This window comes from Emydura macquarii, unplaced genomic scaffold, assembly GCF_026122565.2.
Source record: "Emydura macquarii macquarii isolate MOO-44397 ecotype Brisbane River unplaced genomic scaffold, CSIRO-AGI_Emac_v2 contig_2676, whole genome shotgun sequence".
Taxonomy (NCBI): domain Eukaryota; kingdom Metazoa; phylum Chordata; order Testudines; family Chelidae; genus Emydura; species Emydura macquarii.
The window spans coordinates 21,348,419-21,367,479 of record NW_027132813.1 but is presented as its reverse complement, the minus strand read 5'-3'; the positions used below and the strand labels follow the sequence as shown (position 1 = coordinate 21,367,479).

Here is a 19,061-nt window from a genome sequence, read left to right as displayed (position 1 = left end):
GTGTAATGATTTTAAAGATCTCATTACTGTGTGTTTATCACCATCAAGTGAATGATGGACTCCTAAAGGCACAATGACACAATCAGTTATTACAGCAACTAAAATGCTCATCTGTGAATTATAGCATGTCATTTCAGTGATTTGCAAGACATTATTACAGGATAGCATCAGTGATCTCTGAGAAACTGCAGTGAGGTAAGGACTGTTATTGAATGTGCTGCCCCAAGAACATCCTCTCCTGCATAGCCACAAAGCTAAGAGAACTTGTGCTTAGCTGCTGCAGCTCTATTCCCCCCCGTCCCCCACTGCTCTGAGCAGAGCCCTGTGAGGAAAAACAGAACTTAGTCCTATGATTAATTACTTCAGATTCTATTCTAATCCACTGTTAATTCAAAATGTTTGAACACCAGTGAGCTATATTTACATGACTGAAGTCACAAAGAAAGAGAAGCTACTGAAACATGGTCTCTTGACCTAAAGGTCACTTATTTCAGCATATACAAACACATATACAGGGACAAACTTGGATACACATACCAGATTCCCACTGAAGTCAGTAGGGAGCCATGTGTATACCCTAAGGCAAAATTAGGTTCTCTTAGATGCCAATCCTGCAAATATTTATTCACATTATTCAGAATATTCTAAGTTAAGAACATGCATAGATCTTCACAGGGTTCAGACCTTAATCTGAAGCACAGAAAAAAACTGACTATGAAAAGTTCAAAAAATTTTTTTTTTATTTTTTACAAAAATAAACAAGTTTAAGGAACAAGTACAAAAAATTCTGAATGTACAAACTACAAAATAGTATAACATCTGTCACTTTTAGCATTTATTTTATTGCTTTCATTGAAAGCAAATTTTCTAGACACTATGCCTATAAAATGCATCTGTTTATATAGAATTAAGGCTAGTGTTCATTTTTCATTTCATTTGTTCTAAGAACTAGTCAGAAGCACCTTAGAAAACCAAGGCTTTGATGATAGAAATGGAAAGTCTTCCATTGCAAGATGTTCATCAAAAATGGTGTTGTTCAAACTGATGGATTGCTTTGCTGATCTGTCAGAGATATACCTTAGGGAATATTTTGGACAGTGATTTAAGGCCTTGATTCAGCAAAGCACCTAAGTATATCCTTTAAGCTGTCTCTATTCAGCAAAGCACTTAAGCTCAGGCCAACTTTAAGCATGAGTTAGTCCCCTTGAAGCCACTGGGACTTAAGCATGTGCTTAAGTGCTAAGCTGGACCAGAACCTAAACAGAAATATGGCTTTTTTAAATTAGAGATAAAATGTTTTAATAAACTTTCCAAACAAAAATGAAAATTGGCTACATTCTTGAAGTTATAAATATGGCTAAGATCCTCTGACAACAGACCCATAGTATTTCTACAAATGTTTTTGGTCTTGCGTTATCTGATAACATTAACACAAATGTTGATTGTCTTCTATAACATTTGATATTTAGCTTTCTAACTGATAAGCTTCAGTAACTCTGTAGTGATTGTACTTGCCCAAATAAATATCATGGCAGAGGGACCCCAACTTCCTATGAAAATTATGAACTTCAAACCCTATGCAAATATGCACAAACCGTTAACCTCGGTTAGAAAAGCTCAAGTTACCTACTGCTTTACAACCAAACTTGTATCCTAACAGTGTATCATTTTTTGTTTTGTTCTTTTAAAAAAAAAATAAAATAAAAAAATCACATTTTCAAAATGTTGTTGTATTGCACATTCATCCTGGTCATACAGGTCATTTCTTTAAAGTTTTGTTTAGCACTCTAGATTAGAATGAGTAATAGTGCAATTATCTCTGCATTTGCAGACATCTTGTACATAACAGCTGTCTATATTTATACACAAACAGCTCCTGTCATTTACAAGTCAGACTAAGCCACTTAAGTTGTCAGCCTGTCACTTTCACATATGTTATCTTGTCATGATCCGGCAGGATATGGTTTGAGCCCATCTTGAAGAAGACAAGCTGCCTACCTAAACAGAACATGAAAGAAGAAAATAATTAGAAGCAATGACCAAAATTTTGATCTATTCAAAACATTGGAATCTCATTTCCTGGTTCTTTCTCTGCATTCTTTAAACTACATAGAAGGCCAGTTTCTTCCTTCACTGAAGCTGCTATAAATCTATAATCTTTCTATTGAAATCAAAAGGGCCAAACAGCACTCTGTTACACCAACACTCCATTGATTTCCATAAGTTCATTATGGATTCAAACCAGTATCATTAAGAGCAGAATTCAGCCTAGTATAGCTACTCCAGGTATATGCTAGGGTAACTGTGATCAGGATTTGGCTCTTTGGGGTTATCTAGGAGTAACTAAGGGAAGCATTTGAAGATTTTAATACAATCTTAATCTGATTTTTTTTATTTAGTTATAGAGTTGAGGAGTTGAAGAAGCATCTAGGAGTCCTCCCACTGACTTTAATGAGCTCTGGATAATGGCTTAAATGAAGGGCATTCATTAGATTATGCAACAACAATGCCATCTTGAACCTATACAAAATGTGTATATGCACCAGATTTGGCCTGGTCTGAAATAGACTCTAGATAAGCAATCTCCTGTTAATTATTTTGCAGCTCAGATTTGTAAGTGAACTGTAGCAGATTTTCCACTCTTACCAACAAACTAGTACAACAAAAAACACCGAGTGATGGGCAGCCTGTACAGTTTGTTACATAATTAATCCTTTCATAAGCCAGAGTTCATTTAAGGCTCTCCTCAGTAAGGTATCAGTTGTTGGTATTTGCTGGTACCTAGCTACCCCTTTGTACTCTCATCATGCTTGTCTAACTAGGATCTTTCTTACATCCCCTCGATCTGGATGTGGTGATCAATCACGGTGATCGAGAAAGGAAAGTCATTGGAATGTATGCTACAGTTTATTTCTACAGTAGTTCAACCTTTCCTTCCCTTCTGTGTAAAGTTAATACAACCAAGTGAGATGCCCACAGATCAGTTAATACATCCTTACAGTTAATACACCCGATGGACACGTTTTTTTAAAAAGCATCTATTTTGGATGCTTCCAGTTTTGGGGTACCTGAGTGAGATAGACGGCTAGACTCTGGCCTGGTGTAAATTAACACAGTTCCACTCGAGTCAAAGCTATGCTGATTTACTCTAGTGGAGAATCAGATTTAGGGTGTCTAGTTAGACGCCAAAAACTGAGCTACCCCAAATCAGTGGCCACTTCTAAATAGGTAGGCCTGTATCTTTGATATCTACCCACAATAGGGCACAATGCACAAGCAGTTAAAGTAGCACAATGTTATGCCCAGGTCATCTTCTCATTTGGTTTGTGTCACTGTTGTACCATCATTTACATATAGATCTTATTAAAAAAGAAAGAACCATCTTATTGTGTAAGATCAGAACAGACTTTCCCATATGGTGCTACAGAATACTACTATGCTGAGAACCTGGAAGAGACTCAATGTATGGTCATATAATGCCTTTAAACTAGGGGTTTACAGTCAGTCATAAGTATTTGTATAGCTCCCATTACCACAGTGTCTGAGTCCCTCACAATCTTTAATATATATCCTCACAACATCCCTCTGAAGTAGGAAAGGGCTATTATACCCATTTCACAGGCAGGAACTGAGACACAGCGGGTATTTACATACTGCTTTTTACACCACAGCAGCAAGTTTCAGTTACTGGGTCTACTGCCAGGTTCACGCCAAAAACAGCTGTGTAGATTGTGCAGCTTGAGCTGGAGCTCGGGGTCCAAAACTCATCCCACCCCACACTGTCCCCGAGCTGCAGAGTCTGACCTCCTGTCCAAGCCCAGACACCTACACTGCTGTGTTTAGCGCTAAGTCTAAGACTCACTGCCACAAGTTTTTGCACACAGTGGAGACATTTCTGCAAAGGCTATGTGACTTGCCCAAGGTCACCCAGAAAGTCTATGGCAGAGCAGAGATTTAACCCCAGCTCTCCCACAACCTAAGCTGGTGCCCTAACAACTGGCCCATGCTTTGTCTAGCAGGAGGAAGTAGGGGAGTTGGCACAGCCTTACCAGTAAACTGCACCTCAACCAGAACACTAGCTGCTTATTTATTACAGCCAGTGACATTCCCATCAGACCCAGGACCCTCTTCTGTCTGCCAGAAGATCACAGGTGAGTGATGGAAAGAGGGATGAGAGAACGTGTTTGGCCTAATTTCAAATCAGCTCATATGGACTTGAATGTTTCAATTCAAATGTTGGGCCAAATCTTGCCTATCTTACTCAGGTGAGTATTCTCCTGAGGTCAGGTCCCTGTGATCCCAGTCCAGCCATCCCCAACTGATCCAGGCTATTCAGAGTCAGTGCACAGACTTCTCCCGCCCCTCCATGGAGCACAAGGAAAGCATAATCTACCCCATTTCCTCTTCTCAGCCCTAACTGAGGCTTAAGAGACCATCAGAGACCATAAGAGACTGAGACCATCTCTAGCAGCTACGCTCCCATGACCCTACTCCAGCGCGGCACGTTCACCTGATTGTTTTAAAACCATATTTATGGAGATTGGCCTGTAGCTTGTTTTGAATTATTAGCACCAGCTGCTGCCTTTATTCAATGGCACCTGTTACCTGTCCATGTTGTCTGGTTGGTCAAGACAAAAGCTTTGCACTGGGAGTGACTCTCGCAGACCTCAATGGCTTCACCAACATCAAACACAGAGAGGAGGCAGCCCTTGTGATGGTAAGAAGGCCAGCACCGGTAGTTCTCATCAGGAATAGCAGCTTCAGGTATCTGTCTGTACTCTGCAAAAACCAGCGCGAAGCAATCATTTTGAAATCTCTTTCGAAAGGGTTCAGTAAAGTGCTATGAGATGTGGGGAAGGGAGATGTGTGAAAGGGTGCATCTCAAAAACTTGATTCTATTTGGCTCCATTCACTAAAACTTGTTTAGTACTCATTTATTTACAGGAAAGGGTCCGTCCATAAAACAGTCTGCACACAAGACGTCTTTGCCTCCTTCCTGAGCAGGCAAGACGGATTTGGTGTGGGATTTTACTGAGAGAATGTCCCATTGAATAAACAGCATCCACTTGAATGGACTGACTCCCTGTCTTAGTTCTTAACACTGAATGAGATTGTCAGGGTGAGATCGGATCAGGCACTCCTGCCCCTCCCTCTCTGTCAGGAGAGCATGTTATTTTAGTCTAGCTTCCTTAGAACATGAAGAAAAGACAGGCTTTTAATTAAGCAAACTTTTTTCCTTGCTCAGATTAACACAAAAGGGGAGTTGCTTGATGGGCCTCTGAGGGGGGGAGTGGGAAAAGAGAAAAAAAAAAAAAGCACATGAAACATGTCAGCTTGGTTCTTGCCCAGCTCCTCTGCATTGCCCTGTGGATTACTTGGCTCCCTTGGCTGCCGTTCAGTCTCTCTTGCCTTTATGAGCTCCCTCTTGTTCTCTGTTCACAGCTCAGCTCCTCTCAGTCTCCCAGCTGCTTTTGGGCTTCTCTAATGAATGCATCAGCAAAATTAAACTAATCATTTATAAATATTTCTACTTAGCTCCCAGCCACACAGAAGTAAATACAAAAAAATTCTATAGCTATTCTAATTGCATCTATTAAGGAAATTGTAGCTGTGTGCCCTACTTCTTTAGTCTCTCTGGTTCAAGGATCTTTTGCTTGAAGCTGCAAAGTTCTAGCCTGCTAATATTTCAGAGAGTGCTTTAGGATGGAAGGATGCTTCCAGTCCAACAGACATTATGTTTGTTATAGATTTAACAACCAACCATTTGATTCATAATAGAATTATTCATCATTTAGGGTGCATTCCGTGCTATTTATATGGGAAGTGTGTGAAATAGTCAATATGCTCTTATGATCCAGGTTTAAAAAAAAAAAAAGAGACAGGAAACACAGTAAGAGACCAATCATGTCCCATTTAAGTCAGTGGCCAAACTCCATTAACTAGACTAGGTGCAGGCCCCACAATGACAAAAATGGGAAAAAGGTACCAAAAAATATTTTTCATTATAAAGCTACTGCATAAATAAGAACTGTCACCAGTCAGACATGTCATTCGGTATTAAATGTAATGGCATTATTTGGCCAGCGCTACAGTAGGGATCCTGAGTGGTGATTTGTGCCATCAATGAGACGGTCCATGTAAGGCAAACAAACAGGTCCAATCCCACCATCACTCCTGCTCCTTATGTGGTCATTTATACCAGCGCCAACTGAATGCAAAGTGGAGGTAAAACATGATTGTTCTGAGTCAGTAGCATTTTATACCCACCTTACACTGGTGTGACTACAAAAAGGTGCAAGGCAAAGGTGAATCAGACTCAACAGTGCACCTAAAAGGGCACCTGCAAACTGGAAGAACTGTTTAGGAACAGAAGAAAATGAACATCAACTGTAGTTCTGAAGTGCCAGTAGGGATAAAGCCCTGGGCCCTTACAGGGAATTCTCTTCAGAGCTTGCTAAGCTCCTGACTACAGCTTCTAATGTCAAGCTCTAACCAGCCTGGCTATGAAGTCAGTTTTCAGGAAGTCGGAGTCCTTAGCACAGCAACCCCTACATCACATGGTATAGCTTCACTGTGCCAACAGAGCTCTGTCTGCAGGTAACCTACCTATCAAACTGCAAGTTTTTTAATTCTCCTACAGGCAAATAGGTTTTGAAAATCTCTCTATTATATATTACACTGCTTCAGTTCTTAACAGTTTTCCCCCACTTGCTACACTCTACCCATTACAATTCTTTGAACACCATGGGCCAGAGTCTCAGGTGACATAAATGAGTAGCTGAAACACTATTTCCTTTATTGACGTATAAATAAAAATTCAGTTTTCATTCATTTTCAATGGGACTGAGGGCTTTCCTTGACTGAGTGAATTGTAGAGTGCACTAATGTGTTGTGGTCTAACTGTCCGGTGTAGATCCTGTGGGTGCAAACTCGAAAAGGTACCCAGTTCGTGTTCATGTTAACGTTAGAGTGAAGTCAGTCTTTCTACTTAGAGTAGCTCCGAGGTGTGCTGCAGTGACCTCTTTGCCCAGCTCCTGGAACAGAGAAGCCACAATGGTCTGCAAAGGTCTCAGAGCACTGTACTAATGTAAATAGTGTCTCAATGTATTTAGTAAATGATAATGCAAAACTACAAAAATATACACAGAGGAAGACTAGTACATTCCCTGATTGAGAAGTTACTAAACTTTCTTGGCACGGTCCTGACAGAGGAGCAGAGATAGAGCCATAGGAGGCCAACTTGACGTGTGGAGGAACACAGCCTCCCTCTGGATGGCTCTGGCACAACCCCAGGATCAGGGCTGGATTAATGCAGGGGCTTTAGGGGCTGCAGCTCAGGGCCTCAGGCCAAGGGGGGCCCTGCAAAAATAAATCCAGGCAGCTGGTGAACCACCCGTTTGAGGAGGCTAGCCTCAGCCCTGCCTCTTGTGCCTGAAGCCACACCCCTTATACGGCTCTCCTGTCAGAGCCCTGTCCTGGGCAGCCCCAGAGCCTGCGCCCCAACCTGCCCTGGCCATCCCACACCCCAGCAAACCCCTCCCCCACTGCCAGACAGCCCCAGCACCAGGCGTGGGTCCAACCCAGCCCCAGGCTGGCCAGTTCGCTCCAGCCCTCGGAGCGCTGCCACCTGCCAGCCCATGCAGCGCCACCCCACCCCACTCTGCCCCCGGGCTGGCCGCTCTGCCCTCAGTCCCAGAGAGCCTTCGGCTTGAGTGCTGCTCGAAGCACTGCCGGCCTGCACCGTGCCCCAGGGCTGGCCCACCTCGACCCCAGTCTGGCTCAAGTGCTCCCAGCCTCCAGAACACCGCCGTAAGGGGCCCCACAAAATTAATAGCCGTGGACCCACAGGAGAGTTAATCCAGTCCTGCCCAAGACTGGCACATTTCTCAGAATACCCACAAATTCTGGGGGTTTTCCTGTATGGCAAGAGCATGGGGTGGGGGAGAGGAGGGCAAATGTGAGGGGATCATCATGGGCTTCCCTTTCCACAGTGTGGGTTTTCCTGTGGAAAGGCTGATCTGTGCCAATGTCCAGCACAATCTGATGAGACGGGCAGTTTACTTTTAAAAACAAACATTAAAGTTCTGCCGACAGAAAGCCCGGTCCCATATCTACAACTAGACTTCGCATGAAAGATAGATCATTACACCTCTTCTCCTGCTCCCACTGAAGTCAATAGCAAATCTCTCACTGGCTTCAGTGGCAGCACGTTTGGATCCCTAGCGTATGAGTAATTGCCAACCGGCTTCGCTGTTGAAGCAAGGACCACATGGCAACACGGGAAACGAACAGCCACATCAAGACACTCTGTAGCTTCCTTCTCCATACACCACCTTCCCCCTTACCACTATCATAACAACCTGCACTACGTTTTTCCTTTAATTGTTTTTTTTCATTGTATTTTAAAAATAGATGGGAGGGGCTGAGCTGCTCACCAATGGCCAGCTGTGCCTTTGCTTTAAGTGGCAATGCAGGGGAGGAGCAGGAAAGGAGCTACCCCTACTTGTGTGGCCTACAACAGGGAAGTCTAAACCACAGACCCTGCACTCAGGGCTACTGTCAAGAGGCTCTGGATCCCTGGAAGCATCTCGCCTGAAAGAGGGCAACAAGGATTGAAGAGCGGGCTGAAATGTAGCTCCTCCCCCTCTCACACACATTTTCTCCAGCCAGCAGAGCTTCCCAGCGTGTAAACTGGTGTCACAAATTACTTCTCCTCCTTAAGTCGTAGGCAGGAGGCAGTCAGCACCATGCAGGTTTTTAGGTTATGTCTTCAAACTACTTGCACCTAAACCTAGAAAACACCCAAACTCATGACAACAACCATCAAATTCTGGTCTGAAAAATGAATCCTTGCCCAAAGATTCACCTTGCCTCAGAACATGGAGATCCAGTATCTTTGTAAGTCACACAAGAAAAATATCACTAGATTTCCCATTTATATTGCTTCAAATCAAGGGTCTGCTCCGTAGCTCTAACTTGCATGAGTCATCCTGTTGTCTTAGTTTCAGATACTCACAGTACACTTTACTCACATAAGTAGGGATAGCAGGATAAGGGGCCCTTACTTGAAGGCAACTGGACTGCTATTTAATTAACAGGTGTTCTGACAACACTAATTGATATGACCAATTACACAGCAAAAGGTAAGCATGTAACCACTCAAATACATTTGGACATATCTATAATGCAGAATGAATCGAAACACTGATAAACTTGGTACTAATTCAACGGTTCAGAGAGACCATTCCGCTCCTATTCAAAACTTGCTCAATCTGAGATAAAACTATCATGATGAAAAATAAACCCACTAAGCGGTAATTTTCCCAGTTACTTACTTTCTATCCATTTGTTTTTATGTTCATGTCACTCACCTAGCTCTTTGTGGTTCACTATGTAGGATACAGCAAGATAAAAATGTTTACATTGCTCACTTGTACTTTGTTGTATGTATCAAAGAGAGGTTTGAATGAGATTTGTAAAAGCCACATCAGGACTTTTTACCTGCTGTGTGAAATGGCTTAAGAAATCTGAAGTTGCATTTCCCACACAACAATTTTAAATATTCATCTTAGACATGATAGGTTAATATACTTGTTCTATTTAGAAATACCCAACTGATTTAAGGACAGCTTTAGCTCAGGTTTTTGTTTTCCCAAACCTGAGAACTTACTTAAATGGAGTTCATGGAATTTGAAGGCTCACAGCAGTAAATCACATCATAAAAAGGTCAAAGTTCTGGTCGATTTCCAGACTAATGGTGTTTAAAACCAATAAATACTTGCCTAATACTATAAATGCAGCAATAAATTTACTCTTTCACATACATATACACAATTTGACATAGCATATTTAAAGTCCATCACTATGAAGTCAAGGAATAGATCAAAGAATTACAAGGTGTTTATAAATAACTGCTTACCAATACCATAACCAAAAATAGTCCTTTTCACTTGTACATATTTTTGTAAAGATCGAAGCAAAATCCTTTAACAACACTAGGCCTGATTCTGTTGTCACTTATGCCATTCTCTTCATACCAGTTTAAACTTTTGAGGCCTGATTTTACATTCACACTGATGTAAATAGAGTAGGGCAGGAAACAATCTTCCCATCCTGCAGATATTTTGAGATTTCAAAAAAAATATTCCCAACCCAAATCATGACGAAATGTTGAAATCTAAAAAATGTTCATGAACCAAAAAAAAACAAAAAAACCTCACCACATTTCAGTTAGATTTTGATCTTTAATTTGTTTTTAAATTAGCTCTAAATTAACCTGAATTTTGAAATAAAAAGTCATTTGAAACCAAAAAAATAAAAACAGAATGTTTCACTTCAGAACTTGTATTTCTTTCTTTTCAAATGGGAAATTAGTTGAAACTGATCCAATCCCACAAAGTTTGTTTTGATTAACTGGCATTTGCCAACAAAAAGAATGTTTAGCCGAAAAATGCCCAACCAGCTCTAGATGCAAGTCAAGTACCTCCAGCAAAGCTGGGGCAGTTACAGGGATAGAAAGTCAGTGTCAATCAAGATCAGACTCAAGCACATGCAGTTCAATGATGTTACTCATCATTTATAGCAGTGTAACTTACATCAGGCCCTTAAGGCTCTGGCACAGTCATATATTTCAGAAAAGACATCTTGACAATCTCCCTTTTCACAGGAAAAAGTGATGTATTTAAAAACAGAAATCCCGTTCACGACAAACTAACCAATCATGGACCAATACCATAAAATTAAAAATAAAAGAGTAAAAATTAAAAGGCACTAATCCCAAAATTACCTTAGCAAACAGCACCTGTGTTGTCCCAGTGCTGACTCTAATCTAGAAACATGCCCATTTTCACAGTACCAGACTCAATCATATAAATAACTCCAGGATTACATTATAAACAGGCTGTGGTTTCCCCCTTTTAAATAGCTTAAATCACCCTAAATCTGCCTTTAATCAGTTCTAATGAACATTTATTTCAGCCACAGCAGCCAGATTGCATTTTTACTACCAGCTACAGCTACTAGTTGGAAAATTGCCCAGTTGTCTTTTCCAGTTATCACCTGCCAATACACCATGGGTCAGTAACACAGCTGCATTAATGTGCATCCTTGACAAAGTAATCCTGTTACTTCCTATTCCACCCCTACTGCCATTGTAACATAAAATAATGAAACCTGCTTCTGGATTTCCCCACCCCCACCCCACCTGCCCTTATTTGTAGTTAATCATAAAGGGCCCAATTCTACCAATCTTAGTAATACTTTACTGCACAAATAGTTGCACTGATTTCCCAAGGAGTACGGACAGCAGAATCAGATTCTAAATAATAGAAAACATACTTGCTGCCTCATATCATATATTCAGATTAGAAAAAGTGAAAAATTTATTACGAGTGTTTGCCTTCTTGATATTGCATTTGTTTGCCAGCATGTCTCGTTTTACATTTTTAATTTGTCCATGTTTTCATCTACTATATTTAAAATTCATTCAAAAAGAATGCCCCATAAATATGGCTCTTAGGTTCAGTTAATGGTGGGCTGCATTATAAAAAGCTGCTTCTTTTTTTTTTCTTTTTTTGCACACTACATGTCCATGACAGCAACAAAACAGTAGTATATCAGGGAAAATTACTCATCAAGTTTATTCCTTTTATCTCCACTTACAATCACATCTACCCTTCTCCACTAAATCACTCCAACCATTGGGAGAAGGGCTGTGGTCCAGTGAAAAAAGCATCTGGATAGAACACTGACCTGCTGTATGATCTTTGGAAAGACACTTCCCTTCTCTGTTTCCACTCCACTCTTTGTCTGTCTTGCCTATTTAGGCTGTCAGCTCTTTGGAGCAGGGACTGTCTGATACTTTGTATCTGTACAGCACCTAGCACAATGCAGCTCTTATCTTGAATGGAGCCTGTCCGGGTTGCTGCAGTACAAATAAATATTTACATTTTGTACTCCTGACAACATTGCAGAGATGGCACCATAATAGGAGGAAAGAGCTGGATATTTTTCTGGCTCGTGCATCGACAATAGAACTGTTAAGCAGGTTCTGGTTACAGAGCCAGATTCTATCTGTCGTTACACCTCTGCAATGCAACCCCATTGAAGGTAGCTGTGCCAGACAGTGGGGTTGCACAGATGTGACTGAGGCAGAATTTGGTCAGCAAAACCTTTTATTGGTGTGGTGTATACAAAAAAAAAAAAGCATTAAAATTGTAGAGCTATCACTTTAAATGCTCAGGGCTTCCCTGTTTCTGCTTGCAGGCATGGGGCTTTGTAAGGAAGTATGGGAGCAATAGTCTGGCAGCAGCCTAGAGTAAAGTGAGGGGAGTTGTGCCTCTCTATCTTAGGGAGCAGCCTGGTTTGTCTTTCTAGTTTTCGGTTCTTGTGTATTATTCTGAATTCTTTTTTTAAAAAAATCAAGCAGTGTTAAGATGCAGCCTTCCAACAAGAGTATTGGTTGATTTTCTCTAACTTCTCTGTTCATATGCTGTGAATATATCAGATGATGGTGGTACCTCACAACCCAGAAAGAGCAGAGGGTCAGATTTTTAAGTGTAGTTAGGCTGTTAAAGATGCAGATAGGCACCTTGTGGAGTTTTCAAATATGTCTAGATGCAGAACTCCCAATTGCAGTTAGGCACCTGGTAGTGAGATTTTCAAAAGGGCTTAACTATAATTCCTATTGGGAATTAGACACCTAGTTTTCAAAGTTGCCTAGGTGCATATCTGCATCTTTAGCAGCATAAATAAAATCTGGCCTATAATGACATCCCAGACTGAGCCTGAAGGCCTGGCCCAACAGTTAGAAAAAAAACATTTTACTACTAAGTTGATCAAATTTGATCCAGAGAATGGAAAAAGAATAAATATGAATGCCATTTTGAGAGTCAGTTTTCAGATCAGAAAGGGAAGGAGTAGATTGGCTTTTAAGGAAAGGAGTAGATCGGCTGCACGATGGTGGAGATGTACGTCTCCTATGCATGGGAGAAAGACAGGCAGTCACTACTTATTTCCTCAGGGCTACATCATTACATTTATGCTACAGCCCTGTGAAAGGGACACAGAGCTCCACCCTATGGAAGACAGCTAGTGGCTGCTGCAAGCTAATGGTGGAGGTGAGCACTCTGTTCCATAACTGCTCACTCCCAGTAGATTGGCCTCATGCCATGGGGCCAGAAAAGGTGGATCAGAACATGCCTCTCCCTGTCTCATTTTCAGTGTCCTACCCGACGTGGGGCTGCCCCCTGAAGTAGAGGGAATGCACAGACTACTAGAATGGGAGGCCCTTGCATGACCAATGGGGCGGCTTCCTGCATGCCCCTCTATTCCTGTGCGATTCTGTAATGGGCCCTCTTACAATCTGGCCCTATATGTTTGTGGAAAAGGACACAATTGGGGCACAAGCCTAGCCAAACCTAATTCATTTTAGAATCTGAGACTATTGGTTGGGAATTCTTTGTAATGTATTCCCAACTCTAGCATATTGGTCTAAGGAAGTGCTTACTATCTTCTGTAGCTCAGCCTAATATGGAGGTAGAAAAGCTGCCTGAATATAATCTGTTCCCACCCTCCAACCTCTCCCTCTCACACAAAAATGTCTTGTGCAGATTTACAATTTCTCAAGCAGGTTGCTATAGTATTTAAGAAACATTATTGCACTATAAATATTTACATACAGCATAACCCTGTCAAAATGTCAAAGGATAAAGGAAAACGGTGAATGTCTTTTACTGTACACCCTGACATTTTGTCTCTTGAGTTCTGTAAATGTACTTGGTTCAACAACTGCTTTTATTTTTACTAATTATGACTTTCTTTTGGCTAACACACCCCTCAAGACCTAATAATGGGTAACCTATTTGCTTTAATGAATAACAAGGCTACAGGATTTACTAACTGTAATGCATCTCACACATTTCTGTGTTACTTCTGAATTAACTGAAAGGTTGGGGTGGAGATGTTAGACTAAAATTCCAGGGCCGGATCCCCACTTGGTGTAAATCAACATGGCTCTTTTGACAGGAGTTTTGCTATAGACTTCAATGATGAAAGGATTTCACCTATGAAATCCAATGGGTTTATATAGTATAGTATTTTTGCAGTTGTGGCAATACTACTCACTATCCTTTTAGATAAAACCTTTACAAGGGAACAAATGATTCCTGGTTTAATCCACATAGTTCAATGTTCTCGGCAGAAGAGACTAATAGCCCTTTAAACATAAAAGCATTTGACATTCCAAACAGTGTCGCAACTGTGTAACAATTTTGTGTTATTTACAATTACAGAAAACCTACATAGCTATTAAAGGACTTCTTCCCCCACCCACTTCTCTACTTTGCTTCGGTAATTTAGAAACCAAGTCCAGAGTATAACAGAATTTATAGCACTGTAAAATATTTTACAACTGACACACAGTGAAAGCTTAAGACCCAAGTCCTTCTGTGACATGACCATGGTTCACGTTGTTAAATGTAATTTATGGGCAGGCTCAGATTGACAAGAACTTTCATAGTGTCTCTTCCTTACTGATGGTCAATATCATTCTTCTCACTTGAAAAAGGTTTCACAGCAAAAACATCGGCTCAGATAGATGTCTGTTTCATAAAAGGTCAGATTTCAGCTTTTTCCTTAAGTCACTATTCCGAGATCACCATCACTGCTTTTCTGGTAAGGGTTTACAACACTCTAGTCAAGACAATAGGTAATTCTGAATTTCTAGATCTAAGTCAAAATTATGAAGCACCATGAGTTGAACTTTCTAAATGTTCCTTTTAAAAAAAAAAAAAAAAAAAGTAATTATGTCACGTGCAATTCCTGGATCTGAGTCCACTACTGTGGCTTTGGTTTCAGTACAGATCCTATACCAGAATAGGCTTATTTTCTAAGTCAGATTCAGCAGGAATCTCTTGGTAACCATTAGTTGTTTTGTAAAATTGCAGCCCAAAACCTCACATGAACAGTTGATCTCTTGAGATTTCCATTTTTCAAGATGGTGGAAATCTTGTGAGATCAGGTCACCCAGTGAGATTTCCACCATTTAGACTGAAATCTAATGAGAACAACCTTGTAAGATTGTGCTTCATTTTAACCTGAAACCAAAGCCTAGCTCCAATTCAGCCTCAAACCCAAACCACAATCCCTAGCCTAAACCAGCTCAGCATCTGACAACCAGCCTCATCACCCTCTCACTATATTATAAAACAAGACAGAAAGAGAAATAAACCACAACTTAAAATATTTTTCCTTTGCTTTGGGAAAGAGTTATACAGTGTCCTGTGCTGTACTGCTGGTTTCTCAGTCTTTCCACTCACAACATTTTGAGGTGGAGTTTTAGGAGAAATTTATCCCACCCATATAAAGTGCAAGGGATCAGGGGGGTGAAATCCACCTCGCCTTGCCTGGGCAAGGCGAGAACATGGAGATGTAACTGCCTCTATGGCTGCTACATGAATTGACAGGTTGAAACAATATCCGTGGATCCTACCCACCACTTGCAAGAGTTGTTGGGGCCAATAAGTCACATCTACTGATTCTCTGGCCCCAGCATGGCTTGGGAGTAATGTTGCCCTGTGTGCTGGGCCAGCCTCGAAAGTTCTTCTAAAGGGATTCAGCTGTTCTCCTGAGCACCCCATCTTCCCCTACCACCACCACCCTGCCTTGCAGCTCCACGGCACCATCAGAAGAATTTCACCATTGGTAAATAACCTTAGGATTGAGTGCTTAAAAAAAGTGAGACATTATTCTAGAGAGGTGCTAAAAAAGTCAAATCTTCTACGAGAGAGGAGCCTGTGTGGAGAAGGAAGGATATAAGTGGACACGTAAGACCTGATTCTTCTTTGCATTGAGGCCTCTTTACACTTCTCTAGCAGGATAAAAGGGCCTTAAAATACAAGTACATTATATACACACCCACTTTAAGGTCCTTTTACATGACTACGGTGGTGAAAATGGCCTTAGTGCAAAACAGGCCCATGCATTTTAAGGACATGGTATATACATTTGAAAATTTACCCACAAGTCAACAAGGTCTTGTTTCAGTGTGATTTCTGGGAGGATATTTGATTTCTCTCAACTGCCATTGGCTGAATCCTCAACATCAAATAGTTTAATGTAACATTCAGGTTCTTTAAATTAGAATTTTATTAGAATTGCATAAAACTGTATTCACATGTTACACAGGGCAATTTCTATACCCTTTGCTCGCACTTTGCTCTCTGAACAGTTTCATAAAAGTTAATGGGACTACCCGCAGACTTCAGTAAGGGTAGCAGAATCTGAACTATAGTTATTTAGCAGTACACATAACTAAATCGCACATGAAAAACAGAAGCCTAACGTGAATGCAGCTCTGCTCCATATCAGTGAAGCCTTGCACTATTACATTTAGCATTGCTGTCTTGGGTTTTCTCCCTGCACTTCTTTATAAACAGGACAGCCTTTAAAATTCAAAACCTCATATTGTCCTGACATCACAGCCAGCAGCAGAGAAAAACCTCAACCTTCCCAGCACTTCCTCAACAAAGGATGTGTTTGTACTATTGATTGTGCTGCTGAAAATGATTTGACTGTGTTGACAGGCATCACTCAGCAAAGATTGTGATGAAAATCTGAACATTGGAAAGTTAAATGAACACCTGCAACAATTTTCTTGCCAATTTTACAACAAAATAAATATTGAATTATTTGTGATTAGTGTGCCAAATTTATCCCTGGGGTCAGAGCCCACTAAAGTCAGCACAGTTACACCCAGAATAAATTTTACTTATGAGTCTCTCACAAGGGAAATGCTTTACTGAACTTTTCAGATCCTTTACCCTAAATCCATCTTCATTTAATCACCCATCTCGTTCTCTCTGCTATGCATGTGCAGCAAAACCATCATATTTTCTTATCAGCCTCTAGGATATCTGACAAAGATATTGCACCTACTAAAAGATAAATTTTGCACAGCTTCTGTTTTTGGTGGTTTGGCTGAACAAGAACATTTACATATTATTTTCTTTCAAATATTCTATTCTGTAATGTATTCTTCAGGGTAGAATATTTATCCCTCTAAACCGTGTATGTTTGAATAACACTGTATACATTTTGGGTGCTATACAAGAGATTTTTGCTAAGATGTAAAAGAAGAACCTTAACATGTAAACTTTTATGCAATTTCTTTGTCAATTTATGCAGTTTTGTTATCCTATCACTGCTGCAAGCTGAAGTCTGCAGGGATTTTCCCCCTACAAAGCTGGTAGGAGGCTTATTTCTTCTAACCTGCAGCAGCTGCAATATCTGCAAGGAAATCTCATGAATCTTAAACCATCCATGCAGAGCTAGGGCATTAGCATGGAGATAAATTGGCTCCCTCTTCATGGGCTCCCTGCTCCAGCCTGTCCCCAGCTCCCACCTCAGGGAGGTTCCAACATGCAGATTGGGAGACAAGTGTTTAGACATCCCATGGTGAACCTTTCATCATGAGATTATGCTGCAGATTTCCCACAGGTGTGACATGGTCGATGGCATGGAGAGCAACCATCCACCAGCCTTAGTACCTTCCTGCCTACCTAAATCCCTTCCGGACCTGTGGGACTCTGGCTACCTGCTGTGGACTTCCATTTCCATGACTTCAGGGGGTTTTCACTTATTTCTGCTCCCCTCCACACCTCACAGTTTAGGCAGAGCCAACAACTTTACATGTGTCAAAGGAATACTTTACCAGCTTTCGGCATCCTGGTAGCGTTCTGTAGGTACGTGCCACTTTTGTATAAATGCAAAACTCTTTCTAGCTGAGCCACTGTTTCATCTATTCCCCAGTGGAGTTCTCCTTTAATAATACAGAAAAACAGTGACTTAGACAAAGAACACCTTCCCTTGGAATTAATAGGGATTATACCTGAGTGAGGTCCAAAGGACTGAAATTCAATTGTGCCAAACTGTGTGGACTTAAAGTCAAGTAGGCACTGCAGATTGATTTTCGTATGTACGATAAGTCAAGTCAAGCCCTAAACTTGAGTCTCCAAAGCTGAGCAGCTAACGTACTGAGCCAGCCAACTTCCTGTCTGGATCCGATAGGATGAGTTACCCACAAGAGATGAAAACTCCTTTCCAGCAAATTCCCTTTGAAATTATTTATAGCCGGGCACATTCTATATATATAGTTAGAACATAGTCAAGCTCCTTTTGTCCGAATGTCATTTTAGGGTAAAGATTTCAAGATAATTTTATGGTCTACTCTGGATTCTGAAGCATAAAATCATCTCAAATATCATCAGGGAGTTGTATGCAATAAATTGTCTCTATGGTTCAAATTCATCCCAGTAGAGATGGACCATTCAAGCTCCTCCATACCAATGAATCCCTTAGCATGGGATTAATATGTTGCAGAGGGCTGTGCATCAGTCCTTTGGACCAGGATAAATTTCACTCTATAGATCGGATTGTTTCCTCTGAGATCTTCATGCAGAAGAGACCAAATACTGCTCTGGTCAAACTGCCATTGACATGCAGTGTGAACTGCACCCACGAAAGGGTGAAATTCATCCCTGTGGTGGGGTCCAGGACAAGGCACATACCATTTAAATCCTACTTAAAGCCTCAAACCAGAGACTTAAATGGTGCATAGGCCTCATCTTGGCTCCTGCAGACAGGAGCTAATTTCATTCTAAGGGCACATCTACACTGCACCTGGAAGGGTAATTCCCAGTTCAGGTAGACATGCATGTGCCAGCTCTGCCCAAGCCAGCACCTGAAAATAGCAGTGTAGCCAAAGGGGCATCGGCAATGACTCAGGGTAGCCACCCAGGTACAATCCCATCTGAGTTACAAGGTATACGCTCAGGTGGCTAGCCCACACCACCCATGGCTACACTGAGATTTTCAGCATGCTCGCTCCATCAAAGTTGGCATGCGTATTTCTCCCCAAGCTGGAAATTATACCTCCAGCCACAGTGTAGACATGCCCTAAGTGAGGGCAGAATCTGACCCTAGAGCAATACATGTTAATGGAGTGGCCCCCCTCAAAATAAATCGAGATTACAGTGACATGAAAGAGACATATTTGGCAGCAT

The 19,061-nt window shown here is 41.2% G+C and overlaps 1 protein-coding gene across 1 annotated transcript in view; it reads right to left on the bottom strand.

Moving 5' to 3' along the window:
* Positions 1-768: 768 nt before the first annotated feature.
* Positions 769-19,061, bottom strand: part of PKDCC (protein kinase domain containing, cytoplasmic) — a 44,495-nt gene continuing 26,202 nt past the window's right edge. The window contains exons 5-7 of the mRNA XM_067565037.1: positions 17,711-17,818; positions 4,606-4,779; positions 769-1,998 (exon numbers count right to left, since the gene is read on the bottom strand). Of these exons, the coding sequence (XP_067421138.1) occupies positions 1,913-1,998; positions 4,606-4,779; positions 17,711-17,818 (368 nt within the window). The 3' untranslated portion in view covers positions 769-1,912. The remainder of the gene's footprint in view (positions 1,999-4,605; positions 4,780-17,710; positions 17,819-19,061) is intronic.